This window comes from Lucilia cuprina, chromosome 5 (assembly GCF_022045245.1).
Source record: "Lucilia cuprina isolate Lc7/37 chromosome 5, ASM2204524v1, whole genome shotgun sequence".
Lineage (NCBI taxonomy): Eukaryota > Metazoa > Arthropoda > Insecta > Diptera > Calliphoridae > Lucilia > Lucilia cuprina.
Window position 1 is genome coordinate 66,075,739 of NC_060953.1, and position 14,523 is coordinate 66,090,261.

At 29.6% G+C, this 14,523-nt stretch overlaps 2 protein-coding genes across 2 annotated transcripts in view; both read left to right on the top strand.

Moving 5' to 3' along the window:
- The first annotated feature begins 2,118 nt into the window (after nt 1-2,118).
- Nucleotides 2,119-14,523, top strand: part of LOC111676809 (E3 ubiquitin-protein ligase Nedd-4) — a 30,051-nt gene continuing 17,646 nt past the window's right edge. The window contains exon 1 of the mRNA XM_046950932.1: nt 2,119-2,123. The gene's annotated coding sequence lies outside the window, so the exon portion shown is untranslated. The remainder of the gene's footprint in view (nt 2,124-14,523) is intronic.
- On the top strand, nt 3,878-13,620 carry LOC111676822 (pH-sensitive chloride channel 2). The gene is made up of 7 exons (XM_023437808.2): nt 3,878-4,504; nt 10,996-11,120; nt 11,184-11,591; nt 11,654-11,812; nt 11,877-12,032; nt 12,095-12,462; nt 13,335-13,620. The coding sequence occupies exons 1-7, from the start codon at nt 4,425-4,427 to the stop codon at nt 13,578-13,580; spliced, it is 1,542 nt and encodes a 513-aa protein (XP_023293576.1). The 5' UTR covers nt 3,878-4,424; the 3' UTR covers nt 13,581-13,620.

Sequence of the window (14,523 nt, forward strand, 5' to 3'; positions counted from 1 at the left end):
ATTAACAAAAAAAAAAAAAAAAAACACAAGGTAGGTACCATATATAATAAAAATTATTAAACAATATAAAGGAATAAACAAGTTATAAAAATACATAATTGTAGTACAATTAAAAACAATTTAAAAATTGTAGTTTTTTTAACCCAAAAAATTAACCATCAAAAAGAAATACATATGTTAATGTTCGGCGGGCAGCAACATTCCCATTCCTACATCTTTAGTATATTATGCACTCACTCATGAATGAATTCAATGTTGCGCTAGATTTGGGCTATTTGAAGGGCAGTTTCCTTTCAGTTCACTAACCCACAAACGCCACACTCGTGCTTAAAAACATAAAAAAACAACATCGATCGCATCGCATAACAAAAGTAATGGGTTAATAAACTGTATTGTCTATTTAGGTATTTCTTCTTTTCAATCACATTAACGACACATCGAATTAAATAAACAAATAAAAATACAAATCAACAACAAAAATCCATACAAATACCAATAGTGTATCAATAGCAATTATAAATAGTTACCTGTATGGATAAATGAATTATTACGTGACAATAAAAATAATTTAAAAGGTGTTTCAATTAATTTATACAAATTATTCGTACGCATACAAGCGAGTAAACGTGTGAGTGAGTGACTTAACGAAATTAGCTTGGAGTAGATGAAAGTTATATTTTTACATGTTTACATTTTTGAATAAATAAATTACATTTTGATTACAATAACAAGATCACTCAAAGATGTAAAGATGATGGATGAAGTTTATCATCTGATATGATGGCCAATCATTGTACTAAAACACGAACATGAATCGGCCTTTACATACTTAAACACAACAACAGCAATTGCCCTTATATGTCTAGCATATCGAAAAATAGTTAATGCATACGAAAAAGACATTATTTTCCCCACCTTGTTATGTAAATAACGGAAACTGTCATTAGTTTTCGGCCCACAAGAAATACATAGAGAGTAGACACTTAAGATAAACTTTTCATTTTCATATAATGACTCCATTGGAGTTGCTTTCTTACTATCTCTTTGTAATCTAAGGAGTAACGATTGACTTCCTACTGACTTTTACATCCGTAAAAGACAGACTCTTTCACCACTTAGTTGGTTTTAATTCGTCTTTCGCTACTTATATAACGGAAACAGTCATTAGTTTTCAGCCCAAAAGAAATGTATAAAGAGTAGATACTTGAGATAAACTTTTCATTATCATGTATTGACTCTATATGACCAGCTTTTTGACTATCTCTTTGTAATGTATGGAGTAACGATTGACTTTCTAGTTTCTGTTCACAAGAAATGTAGAGAGTAGACACTTGAGATAAACTTTTCATTATCATGTATACCCTCAATTTGACTACCTTTTTGATTACTTCTTTGTAATCTATGAAGTGACTAATGACTTTCTCCTTAGACAAATGCATCCGCAAAAGAAAGTCTCTTTCACCACTTAGTTAGCTTTAATTTGTCTTTCGTTACGTACACAACGGAAAAAGTTATCAGTTTTCTACCCACACTTAAAAAGAACACCTAAAAGAAACTGTTCATTATCATGTATTGACTCCATTGGGCTGTCTTTCTGACTATCTCTTTGTAATCTTAAGAGTGACGATTGACTTCCTTCTAGGACAAATGCATCAGCAAAATGCAGTCTCTTCCAACACCTATTTGGTGGTATTAGTTTCAAGTTCTCAAGAAACCTAGAGAGTAGACACTTAATGAGAAAACTTAAGAGAAACTTTTCATTAACAAGTCTTGGACTAGCTTTCTGACTCCCTCTTTGTAATCCAAAGAGTGACGATTGATTACCTTCTAGGCCAAGAGTATGTTAAAATAAATAGATAGATGTGTAGCCGGGAGTCAAGGATATCTTTAAGTGACCAGCACGTTTTGGTTAATTTAACTTTCTTTTAAAATATTATTTTACTGGCCAGCACTGACCATCCACATACAAGTTACAATGTATTGGACGGTTGTAACTATTAATTGAAATTGTATTTGGTTCCTATAACCTGTACTTTCTTACTTTAAATCGAAAGCAACAAAAAAATTTTTAAATTTGTTTGGGATTTTCAATCAATCACAATTCTTGCCGGTTCTTCCGATCTGTAGAATATCGAAAACAGTTTAACTTCTTAAGATCTTCCGGTTGATTCATATACGACAATTTATTCTCTCTTAGACAGAGACTACCACGACGCAATTTTGAATTCATTGTTCTTGTAACCAAAAAAAAATATTAACTCATACCCTGAGAAGATCATTGCATCTTAAACCGTATTACCTAACATATGGTTAGAAAAACTTAAATTTTATGAGTGATAAAAAATACTTCTGGAACTATAAAACCTGGAAGATTTTCTTAAAAATCGTCTGCCTCCAACATCTTGCAGTAAAGTTATAGGTCCTCGTAAACAAGATTTATGGAAGTCAGATCTTACAAAGTTGGAAAAGCATTTCTGACCAAGCACTGTAAGATAAGATAAAACTTAATGCATACAATTCTTGTTCGGCATTAGTAGACGAAGTTAAAAGTATGCCTTCTCGATCTTGGGATATTCAACATAGTCAATAAAAATCGAATTAAAATGCATAAATGCATTAAAGATCAGCTGTTTGATTAACTGTTTAAAATTATCAACCATTTCGATGAAACAAAAGTTTGTCTAAAGTTCAAAATATAATTCCAAAATAAATCGCGTACATTCGGTTCGAACTGAATCATTCTAGTCGGTATATAGACAACGTGAGACTTGTCACATAGCGCGTATAGTCGTTCTCAAAATACTGACAAAAACTTGTTTTAAATATTAGCACAGTTCAGGAAACTCCGCTCACACTTTCCACATAAATTTGCACTAATTATCAAGCCTACATTAAACTACATTCTAAAAAGGTATGACCTCGAATAGCAGTAAAAATTTTAAGTATTAAACATACGTCGGTTTTTAAAATATTATATATCTCTTAAAAACTACCTAAAGCTTTTTAGTATCATCATAAAATTTTGATTATTTTTTTTTTTTTAGTATTTGTAAACAATCTTCTGACTAAATTCTTGTTTCATAATAAATTTTCTAAAATTCTTTTTTGTTTATTTTGCAATTTAGATTAAAGTTATTTTTAAGTAGAGTGTGGACTATGTTCTTACAAAAAATCCCTATGGGAAATTTGGGACAAATTATTCACGTGACTTTTAAAAGATGAAGAAGTTTAACACCTACGAACTAGTTATGTGGCTAGTTCTCGGTACTCTTTAAAGATAAAATAAACGAGGTTAAATGATTTTGAGGTTGTAGTTAGTTTAGCTTTGTTGTGTTACAACATTAATGATGTAAATTGGTCTGTCGATAAAGGTAATTGACAAATTGGTTCAGTAATTTTGTTAAGGAGTTTAAGAATACTTCTTTACACGGAACTGCATAGCGCAAATAAACAAAAACAATTTTGTCACAACAGTCGCTCTCTATTTAAAGATCTTATTTGTTCCTTATTTATCACACGCACACGTGTATAAACTTAAAAATAAAATGATCTTGTCTATGGGATCTGTATCATTATATTATTCTTTTAATTAGCCAATATTTTCTTATTGCCAATTCAATTAAATATTTGTTCAAAACATACACTTTCGTACGTAATAATACAAATACTCACTGAGAACATACTTATGTATAAGTATGTAAGTATGTCTGTGTGTATTTTCGTTAACTTACGTACCATTTGCAAAGGTTCGTACTAAACGAAGATGAAATTTCTACTTTAGGTCCATATTCATAAGGTTTTTGAATGGGGGTTGTGTGTATAACGATCATTGCTGTGACAATCGGTGACAATAATAAAGTAGAGAAAATAAACAAAAAAAATAAAACAAAAACGAATAAGAGCAATAGCTCCTCCACCACCACATCCAGCCCATACGTATACAAAAAAATAATACTTTAACAAACAGCCCCAGAGTATTGTTTTAGTTACGTTTTTTTTAACGAAATCGTTTGCATGTTATCAGTATCTTAAAACAATAAAAATGATATAATACGCCAAAAGAACTTTTAGTTTTAAAAAAGTATTGCTGTGGCCAACAATTAACGCGAACAATCTTTAAAATACGTTAAGAATAAGAATTTTAAAAAATAATTATAAAATAACAACGACAACAAAAATTATTAATTTAAGATAACTCGGTTCTCGCGTTCACAGATATTACTGCAAACTAAATTAGAAAAGAAACGTTTAAAATAAAACAAAAAAAAATACATGTTTGAAAATTAGTAAAATTTAAGGGGAAGTTTTTTTGAAAAAATAAATCTAATAATTTGGCTTTATCCCCTTGTAGCCAATAGCAAAAAAAAATCAAAAAAATAATTAAATAATTTATAACAATAATTTCTCAAAATCTCAATAACACTATGACAAATATATATTTTCAAATTTTTACAAAAGTACTATTAATAACCTTGGTACTAATTGTCACACAAATAAATACAACGTAAGTAACTCGTAAAGATGTTCAATAATATAAAAGAAACTGTAACAATATGTCTTTAGTTCTAGAGATATATAAATAGTTATAGTATATATTTATTATATATTTATATTTATCTACAAACTCCCAATGTTAGTCATACAACAAAGAAAAAAAGTTTTCTTCGAATACAACACACATAACAAAATAAAAGACTTTTTATTTCTTATCATAAATAATGTTGTTTTTTTTTTTTTTTATAAATATAAAACAAAAACAAACCATTTGCAAGATGTTGGTTAAATAATTTTTCCAATTGATGTCTATAACCCTGGCCAGTATCTATTATATACTAATAGACTGCTACTTAGTTGTATGTGTACAAAAAAAATGCAAGTAATTGTCGCTAAAGCTATATTTCTTACATTGTTGTCAGAAAATATCTAACAATCGTGTCAACTTGTTTTCATGTTCAACAATTCTTTATGCAACATTGTCAGAAATGCTGTCAACATTTCAAAACAAAAAATTTAAGTTGAAACGTTTGTTAAAGCTGTAATATACACGGTTTGTCAGATCTTACAACGTTGGCAGAAAAATGTTTACATTTTAAAACAAAAATTTTAAGTTCAAACGACTATTAAAGCTGTAATACACACGGTTTGTCAGATCTTACAACGTTGGCAGAAAAATGTTTACAAATTGTTTTGGTTTTGAAAAGTTGTACCAATGCTGCAAGACAAAAATTGCAAATTGACTAGGATGAAAGATATTTTCTATACATTATTCTAGCAACATTGTAAAATCTAACAACCATCTAACACAGCTTTAAACAATTTGTGAACATTTTTCTGTCAACGTTGTAAGATCGGACGATTAGTGTTTATTACAGCTTTAACAGTCGTTTGAACTTAAAATTTTTGTTGACGGCATTTTTGACAATGTTACAAGAAAAATTGTTGAACATGAAAACAAGTTGACACGATTGTTAGACATTTTCTGACAACATTTACAATTAATTTCGAGATATCTAAAACATAAAATATATTTTTAAATGAAATTACAATCCTTTGTAAATCGTGAGATTACGGCATAAATTTCAATAATTTCAAAATTTCAGTCATACAAGAAAAACTTTTGTCACTCTTTGAATATCCTTTATCGTCATTCCTCTCCCTCATCTTAGACTTATTGCAAATTAATATATCGAATGTTTACTCTTGAATGTATCGAATGAATGAATGCTTTGTCCATCAAAGCCAAGTAGGATCGGTGGATCATCTCTGGCTCACTCTTTGGTTGAAAGAGTTATGCATAAAGCCCTCGCCTCTTGTTCTCTACCATACAATGTTTAAAATGCAACAAAGTCAACTAAAATAATAAAGATCGTATATTTTTCAATCAACTCTCTGAACTTCCTGTTAAATCAGGGCTTTTTCTCATCATATATATAATTTATTAATGGTTATTTTGTTTTGCTTTCAATATAAATTTATTCAAAATATTGGCCTTTGTTAGCTATGACCTTTTCCCATCTTTCTAGGAGAAAAAACGATTCCTCGCCAAGAGCAAATAAAACTAATTTCGTTCGATAAAGACAATTTTTTTTAAAAACATGTGGCCCATGGCTGCGCTTCAAATAAATAGAATTATTTTGGACTTAGCAAATAGAGAGCATTACCTTTACACCAAAAGAGATTTGGTTTTGTTGTCGTTTTGGCTGATTGATCTGATTATATTATTAAGCTTAGATTTAGGTAGTATATAAAGTAACTACCAAGGAATCAGTTTCTCTTTATGGCCAGAACCAGGCATTCACAGTAAAGATGGAATACCTTTTTTCCTTTTCCTTGTCTTTGCAACTGCGGCAGTGATCATTGAAGGTGAACCTTAGCCGGCTTGCATGTCAGACTATCACCCATTTATTACTGCTATCTGCCTCGATATGACCTGACTATTTAGGTTTAAAAGGTGTCTTGTGGGTTTCTCTTTGAAGGAGAGCCACAATGACTTGACTGGATTATTCCATCTATGTTTAGCCTTTTGAAGAAACAATTTTAGAACACAACTCTTGATAAAACCTAACAGAATTGATACTGAAACGCCGTTGAAAATATCAAGAGCAGATCCAGTTTATGGACCTGGCCTAGAGACTAGTCTGTGGACTATCTATTGAATAGACTATTGAATAGTGTATTATCTAGTCCATTGATTAGACTATTTAATTAACATTTTCAAGTATGTTGGTAAGTCAACTGACTAATATATTGATATGGCCCAAGCACCTATTTTTCTATTCAAAATTTTTAACAAAAAATCAGAAACTAGCAAGTGCACTCTTATGATATCTAGCACTCAGACAAACTTTATCATTTAGTTACTCTCAGCCTGCTTTAAAACCATGTCATTATAAATATCTAGCTTTGCTTTCAACTTAAAGGAGAATGGGTCAGATAGGTCCTCATTTTAATTGACAAATATTTGTAGAATTCAAGACAATGGTAACGACCTCAGTTATGATTAATAAAAAGTGCGTTTTCACTGATATTAACAAATACTAGTGTATTTTATTTATCCACAATTTTCAATTAGAATAATTTCCGTTTGCATAAAAAAATGATTCTAACCAGTAGAATATTTACCGGAGCTTGAGATAAGGGGCCCATTAAAACAATTATGTAAGTTATATTTATATATTTTTGATGAAACAACAATTGAATCATTTCATTATACTAGCGAAAAAATATTGATATGATTTCGAAAGATGTAACGATTTCTTTATCATATTAATTGAACAAAAATCAACAGTTTTGAAATTTTTGGGGATTTTTTTTTTTTAGTTGAAGTAAATATTTTACAAAAAAAACTTCTTTTTATTATTAAAATTAATTTTATTTTCTTTTTAATTAGAAAATTCTATTACGTTGATATGCATTATTTAAGAAAATAAATAGTAATAAAAAAGTACAAAAAAATTAATTAAAATAATAATGAAAAAAAGAAAGGAAACATTTATTACAGTCGCACAGACATATACATTTATAGCAATTTTATAACAAATATTTATTTTATATTTAAATAAAGTTCAATAGAGTTGTGTGTTGTTTTTTAAAAATTGAAACAGTTGTTCAGTTATTTAAAAGAGCTACCACAGCAGTGGTAGCTAAAAGTAAGTCTAATCGATGACGATCACGAATTAGCATCGTGTAAGTCACGTTTTATTCTAAGGAAACAAGGAAATGAAATCTGTTAGAATAACAATATTAATGTTTTGAAATAAATATAATTTTTTTTTTGGCTGGCAACTCTTTATAATAGGAGCCAACCTAATTTACTGTTATAAAAACATATTTTTTAAAAATATAACGTTATTAATTAAATGATCGTCGTCACAAAAAAAAAGTTATTTGTAAAGACAAACAAATATGAATATATAATATTTGCATATAATTAAATAACTTTATTTATTGAAATTTAATTTTACAAAACATAGTCTCAGACATGCATGACGACGATCTTGAGAATGCAAAACAGATCATTTTAAAGCTCATCTGTAAACATCTCTCAATTACCGTAACAACATTTTGTTTTATGACTGAAACTAAATTGTTATAAAATATTTATTTATTATTATACAACTAAAAGACATTATGTTTTTCATTATAAAGTAGAGTATATTTAAGTCGTCCTAAATAGCTCGATTTTCCAACTGTAGTTAAATTTATTTATATTTTCAAGCTTTGACAAAAAAAAGTTATTAAAAAGAAGAAAAAAAAACAGACGTTATTTTGTTTTATTTGTGCCTGTTGGAAGTAGTCAGCAACCAGCAATTTGTTTAAATAATATTTAAAACAAATACAAAATGTTTTTGTTCGCATCTGCAGTCAGCAAAGAACAAGTGTAGCAAATATTACGTGTGATTATTCGAATTTTGAAAATAATCGCCACTAAATAAATGAATAATTTAAAAAAAATTAAGAAAACTATTTTTTTTCAGAAATGACTAAATTTAATATTTAGGTGTTTCATATACTGTGGGCTTTAAAAGAAAGTTAACATCGATTTAACTCTATCATCAAAAACTAAAACAGATTGAGAAATATATTTAAACAACAATTTAAGCATAATCTTCGATCACTTTGATCAAAAAAGAAGCTGGGATAAGTATGTCTTCTTGTCCTGTCTTCCCAAAAATTGTTGTGTCTCTCAGGCTTTAATATTTGCGTTAATGTCAACCTGTTGACAGGGAAAAGGAAGAAACCATCTTTCATCCTCTCTGTGAATTCCCTGCCCTGATTGCAGAGAGAAACCGTTTACTTGGTAATTATTTTATATCTATCCTGATTCTTCAGATTCCATACAGTTCGCGTGTAGTGAGCTACCACGTTAAGAAACCAAACAAGCAAGGCTGGGTCGCCTGTCTGACATTACCCTTGTTTCGGTCCCCGCGCATAGAGACTACTTTGATAATGAACAGCCAGATGAGCTAGAACGGGATCAGTTCTTTATATTTCCAACTCTGTGGAGTAGCAACTCCATTAGGTTTTAACAAAAGCATTATCCTCAGATTCTTCTTCAAATGGCTGTAAATAGTTGCAATAGCATAGACACACATAAAAGGGGCCAAGATATTGTGGCTCTCCTTCAATGATAAACGTACAAGACCCTTTTAAACCGAAGTAGGCGGGATATATCGAGGCTAATATCAGTAATAACAGGACACAGGCAAACATGCAAGTCGGCTTGAAATCCCCTATAACGAGCACTGTCGCAGTTGCAAAGACAGAGAAAAGAAAGAAACGATCTTCCATTTCCCCTGAGAATTCCCTGCCCTGGGTGCAGAAAGAAACCGCTTATTTCGCAATTACTTCAAATCGAACATTTTTAAGATATCTGGGTCTAAGCTTAAAATATTAATACTACATCTAGCGAGTGGAGTGGTCCGTTCAAAACGGAATTTCTTAAACTTTACATAACAGTTCGCGTGCAGTGAACTAACACATAAACCAACCAACTTTGATCACTGATCTTTAATTTTAAAAAATGTTAATCCATGATCCTTCAGTTGATGAAATTTTTTGCTAAACAACATTGATTAATGATTTTTAATCTGATAATAAATTTGTAGAAAATTTTCATAATTATCTCTAGCTTTATGAAACTTAATTATATTTTGATCAGTGATGTTTAATTTAATAAAAATTCCTTTTGAAAAATTAGCATAGATATTATTAACATCATCCATTTTTCTATGAAAATCTTCGCTCTGTAATCATTTTCTTAACGAAATTTCATATTTTGATAATTGATCTTTCACTTGTAACTGAGATTTGTTTTTAAATCTATAATATTTTATTAAATGTCGATCAGTACTTTTTATTTGATTAAATGTTCTATATAGGTTAATTTTCTATCGCACGTTAAAATTTTCTATGATCTTTCACTAAATAAAATTATATAAAAATATTGATCTGTGATCTTTTCACCTGATTTTCTCTCCTAATCTCAGATCTATTTTTTACAGAACAATTTGATCGGTGATATTTTTTTGGCATAAATGTTTGTATAAAATTTTGTTCTTTAAACTTTGTTTCGTTATTTTCTAAAAAAAAAATTGTTTAGCGATCGTTTACTTAATAAAATTATCTATAGAAACTTTTGATCAGTCATACTTTTTCTGATTAAATTTTGTATTGAATAATTCGATCAGAAATATTTTAATTAAAAAAATTACTACAATAATTTGTTATTTTCTAAGTGATCATTCACATTTTCTATATTAACTTCAGATTTCTTTTATTTAATTAAATTTTCATCAGTGATCTTTTATTTGATTAAATTTTTTATTGAACATTTTAATCATCAACTTGATTTCTCATTAATGATCATTTACTTGATTACATTCTATACAGAAAATTTTCATAAGTGATCTTTTATGTACAACATTTTCTATAGAACATTATAAGCTATCTATGACTTGATTAAATTATCTATATAAAATTTAGATTAGTGATCTTTCACTTGTTAAAATTATTTATCAATAATGTAGATTTTTTTATAAAATTTTCTTTAGAAAATTCAGATTAGTGATTCTCTCCTTATTATATTTTTTATTTATTTTTAGTTAACATAATTTTCTATAAAAAGTGATCACGATCACCTTATAAAATATTTTATTTTGATAATCTTTTACTTTGAAAAACAATGCTTTTTGATCATTGATCTTTAACTCAGATTATTATAATTCGTCTTTGATATAATTTGCAGAGTGATCGTTAATATAAAAAAATTCTACTAAAAATATTGATCTTGACAAAATTTTGATGAACAATATTTAACTTGATTAAATTTTTTTGATTGAAAATTCAGATTGTGATCATTCACTTGAAAAATTTTTGTATCAAGAACAGTGATCTTTTACTTGAAAAAATGTTTCATTGAAAAATTTGATTAATTAATCGTAATATTCTGAATTTTATTTGTTTTTATAAAATAAATTTCTCTTATCTTTTCAGAGCGTTAGCCAGCACAGACGATGAAGAGTGTCCGTCACTCGAAAATGCCAATACATTGCAGCAATCTCAATTAATACAAAGACTAACGCATGTCTGCAGATATGATCGTCTAGAAAGACCCATACGTACGCAATTAATAACAATTAATTAAATTATATTTTATTGCAACATTTCGCTTTTTTTTCTAGAATATAGTACAGGTAATGGAGAACGTCTACCGATTACCGTAAAGGCTCGAATTTATATCTATTACATGCAGAATCTTAATTCTGATTTGTTGCAATTTAAAATGCATGCTTTACTACAGTTACGTTTTATTGACAAACGTTTAGCCTACACGAATTATGCCCCTAATCGTAAGGAAAATATATTGGGACAAAAACATTTAAGTGAACGCCTCTGGCTGCCACATATATTCTTTGCCAACGAACGTGAATCTAGTATATTGGGTACAGACGAAAAAGATGTTCTAACCTCAATATCACCCGAAGGTCAAGTAATTATTTCGACACGTTTACAGGCGACTCTATATTGTTGGATGAACTTTAAAAAGTTTCCATTCGATGAACAATATTGTTCCACAGTGCTCGAAAGTTGTAAGTAATCTAAGGAAGTTATCTAAAGATATTTTGTTATAAAGAGAAAAATATGTTTTCAGGGATGTATAATACCACAGAATTGGTGTTAGAATGGGAAGAAAAGACGCCCATATCTTTTGATCCTGATATGCGTTTAACGGAATATAATATGCAACACTATTGGTATAATGAAACGGTGGTTAACTCAAATGAGGTGCATTTCAGACATGGTGCTTTCAGTAAGTACTTTTTGCAAGTTATTTTAATAATTTAGTATGCACTAATGTATTGTTTTTAATATAGTTGGCAATTACAGTTCGTTGAGTTTTACCGTAAATCTTAATCGTGAAATAGGTTTTTATCTTATGGACTATTTCTTGCCCTCCATGATGATTGTAGCCATTTCCTGGGTATCATTTTGGTTACAAGCTGATGCCTCACCACCGCGTATTATGTTGGGTAAGTACTTGAGATATTATACCATTTGCTAAGCTCTTATAATTCCGTTGATTATGTTTCAGGCACCAGCACTATGTTGTCGTTTATTACTTTATCATCTTCCCAAAGTAAAACTTTACCTAAGGTTAGCTATATTAAAGTATCTGAAGTTTGGTTTTTGGGCTGTACATTCTTCATTTTCGGCAGCTTGGTGGAATTTGCCTTTGTCAATACCATATGGAGACGTAAAGAAAATATTGAACTTAAAAAAGTCAATAGTAAATATATTTTAAAATCGACTTTAACCCCACGTCCGGCTCGTCGTGAATTGGGCCTTAATAATCAATCGAGAACCAGATCTTGCTCTAGTTTAGATAATATAGTCTCCAGTACGGAGAGTGTTATGAATGGCAATGTTAATCCAGGTTTCAATAATTACTTAACGGTGCATGTAAGTATATAAGATTTATACATAGATATCTGTTATTATACCCTACACCACTTTAGTGGGGAGGGTATATTGGGTTTGTGCTGATGTTTGTAACCCACCTTAAAGTATACCAATGGGCTCAGAATCATTTTATAAGTCGATTTAGCTATGTCCGTCAGTCCGTCCGTCCATCTGTCTGTATGTCCGTCCGTCCATGTAAACCTTGCAATCAAACTACAGATCGCAATTTTAGAGATAATTCAATGAAATTTGGCACAATAGACGAAGTCTATTGATACGTTTCCACGACAATTGGATATTCGCTCCGGAACGACCCGAGTCATACTCGGCCAAAGATTGTCAACCCAGCGACAGCTGTATCAACCGAAAGATTTTTCCCCAGGAAAGAACTATCAGCCACAGTCGAGTTGTTACAACAACAATAAGTCTATTGATAACGGTTAACATCGGTCTATTATTTCACCTAGCCCCATACATCTGAACCCGCTGAATAGAGTTTTTAAGTTCATAATTATGTTTAATATACTCATATCTCGACAAAAAGCTGCAAAAACCAAGTTCTATACAAGACTAGATGATCCTTACGAATTCTATAATAATAGGTCCTCATATGACCCTAGCCCCTATGAAAAGCCCCCATCAAAATTTCACTTTAATGTCCACAATTTTATTTACCAATAAACGGCTTAAGTATTTATATATGAGGCAAGATACAATTCAACTTAAATGCTTTATTATGGCAACTAAATCACATTATATTTTTGTCAAAGGTGTAGGGTATTATATGGTCGGCCTCGCTAGACTATAATTTCATACTTATTATTATTATTTAATTTTGTTTTATTTTTTTTTTTTTTTTTTTTTTCTTACAGAATCTACCAATAATAACCACGCAATGTGTCGATAACGTCTCAATATCGAGTAATCAAAATAGTGCCGATCATGTTATAAACATGGATAATAAAGATGCTAATAATAAAAATGGCGAAAATACAACATTCACCTCCATGACACCACAGGAAATTGCCATGTGGATTGATAGACGATCACGTTTTTTGTTTCCTATCATGTTTCTTGCCTTCAATGCTTTATATTGGACATTTGTATATTGTTTTTAAAAAAAGTTATACATTTTTATATATCATTACGCACTCCCGATATTGGTATTTTGTTTTTTTTTCTTATATTAAGTACTTAACAAAACTTACCTGGTATTCCGTTAAATTTGTTAAACAATTCCTGTAAAGAAAACAGACCAAAAACAATACAATTAATAAGAAAATTATTAAAATTTTATAGTATTTAAGATATTTCTAGCTATTTCTAACAGTTAATTGGAATACTAGGGACTTAAGATATTCATTTTGTTGTTAACAACATTTTGCGTTAAACTGTAAAAAATGCTATCTCATGTTTTTAAGAAATGTTATTAATTAATTATGTTACAAAAAAAATTCATGGAAAAATTTATTGCATAAATATGAAGTATTCCATATTTATTTATATCATCTCTTTTACAATTAATTTTTAAAGCATTAGTTTAAGCTCTCAATTTCATTTTTAATTAAAAACATATTCAAAATAAATAAATTTTAACACATAAATATAGAAAAATTAATTTTTAATACAACATTGAATTTTTAGTGGAATATGTATCCATCATTACATGATTCCACTGGCCAATATGTAATTTCTGACCATTGCTGCCCCATTGTGCATCTGCCGATATGCAAAAACATCACCGTGTTCAGCCTCTGTTGAATTGGCAACACAAGTTTATAAGTACGGCTAAGTCCATTTACTCTTGACTCAATTACTATTCTATTCATTTAACACCATTCCCAATACCACGATCAATCCTCTGTGGGTATATGTTAACTTTTTGAGCAACAACGAACTTAACCAACATTCAATTCCATAGAATTTGTGTTAAAACCATAGCCACTACGTGCACCTCTAAGGGATTTCTTTAATAAGTGAAACTGGAAGTCCAAAGATTTGCACTAGGGGCATCTGTGATATGGCACCAGGTCAAATCATTCCAATTAATGGTTAAGAATA

Excerpts from the sequence above, each read along its gene's own strand:
- LOC111676822 (XM_023437808.2), top strand. The coding sequence starts at position 4,425 with ATGACAAATATATATTTTCAAATTTTTACAAAAGTACTATTAATAACC. Across the intron at positions 11,813-11,876 it reads TTTCAGACATGGTGCTTTCA|TTGGCAATTACAGTTCGTTG; the intron begins GTAAGTACTTTT and ends TTTTTAATATAG. Across the intron at positions 12,463-13,334 it reads ATAATTACTTAACGGTGCAT|AATCTACCAATAATAACCAC; the intron begins GTAAGTATATAA and ends TTTTTCTTACAG.